Source organism: Mus pahari, chromosome 16, assembly GCF_900095145.1.
Source record: "Mus pahari chromosome 16, PAHARI_EIJ_v1.1, whole genome shotgun sequence".
NCBI classification, from domain to species: Eukaryota; Metazoa; Chordata; class Mammalia; order Rodentia; family Muridae; genus Mus; species Mus pahari.
Window position 1 is genome coordinate 51,684,531 of NC_034605.1, and position 1,221 is coordinate 51,685,751.

Genomic DNA, 1,221 nt, shown 5'->3' on the forward strand with positions numbered 1-1,221 from the left:
CTTGTATTTCCACTTGGCCTCTGACTTGCTCTTTGTTTGCTCTCGAATTTCCAGCCTTTCCACGTCATTCTGTGTGTGGACTGTGTCCTTATTGGGAACACTGAGGACGCTCTTTGGGGTCTATAAACAGAGGTAGCCGTGACCCAAAGGTAGACAGACACAGAAGGGGAGTGAGCTGGGGTTATGACAATGGAGGAGACGAGTAACTCCTGCTGGTCCACACACAGCTCATCCATCCATTCCCTCATCCACCCATCCATCCGTTCATCTAGTCTCCCATCTCTCATCCACCCATCCACCTACCTATCCATCTCTATCCATTTACCCACCGTCCATCAGTTAACCCACCGACCCATCCACCTACCCAATACATCCACCCCTCTCTCCCTCCTTCCTTCCTTGCCCCAGAAGAACAGCACCAATGGAATATCACAAACCATGCGGGTGGCCCCCAAAATGTGGGAGAGAACTGTACTTGTCCTGGAAGGAGCTCACAGCCAATAGCCCTTAATCTCACAAGTTTGATAAGAGCCTTTACCGAGCCTGTCTCTTCCTGCCCACAGGGGCTCAGGCCCTTGTAACAATCCCCTCTCCCCACCCTCTGCCTTCTCCTAGTGTTCTCAAACAGATGCACTGTGTATCTTCCGAGCCTTAGCCACAGGGGTGGGTTCTAGTACTCGGGGAAACTAAGCAGGGTGGGCTTTGTGTGAAGACCACCTCTGGCCTGCATCAATCCAGCGGCCCACCTGGTGCTCCCCCACCACAGCACACACCCTCTGTGCTCTCTCTCCAGGGGACTCACTGCTCTGCAGGATCTACCTGGGGTTTGGGCCTGGATGCGCAGGCCTAGGGCTGGCACAGGCAGGGAAGTGCTTTGATTGGGCAGACTCATCAATAACCAGACCCTGGACCCTAGTCCTCTCTGGAGACCTTGCCCTAGAGCAGGTCTCCCCTCCCTTCCCAGTACCAAAGGAGAACAAAGAGGTGTCATCCCCAACTGTCCCAGGACAGGGGCTCCAGGGCCCCAGCATATGAGGGAGGGGCTCAGGAGCCTACCTTCCCTTTCTTCGGCGGCTCCATCTTGGTCAGTGCCTCCTTTGTGTGAGCCTCAAGCAGGTCCAGGTTGGGGATGGTGGGCGAGGCTGACTCCTTGCACTTCTTCCCTTTCTTCTTGCTCCCATCTTTGAGCTTCAGGGTTTTGGGGGGCTTGGGGGGCTTGGG

The 1,221-nt window shown here is 55.4% G+C and overlaps 1 protein-coding gene across 1 annotated transcript in view; it reads right to left on the bottom strand.

The window, feature by feature from the left end:
* The window catches only part of Phf2 (PHD finger protein 2), a 66,034-nt gene that overhangs the window by 11,614 nt on the left and 53,199 nt on the right, over positions 1-1,221 (bottom strand). Inside the window, exons 10-11 of the mRNA XM_029547370.1 lie at positions 1,057-1,215; positions 6-120 (exon numbers count right to left, since the gene is read on the bottom strand). Coding sequence (XP_029403230.1) covers positions 6-120; positions 1,057-1,215 — 274 coding nt within the window. The remainder of the gene's footprint in view (positions 1-5; positions 121-1,056; positions 1,216-1,221) is intronic.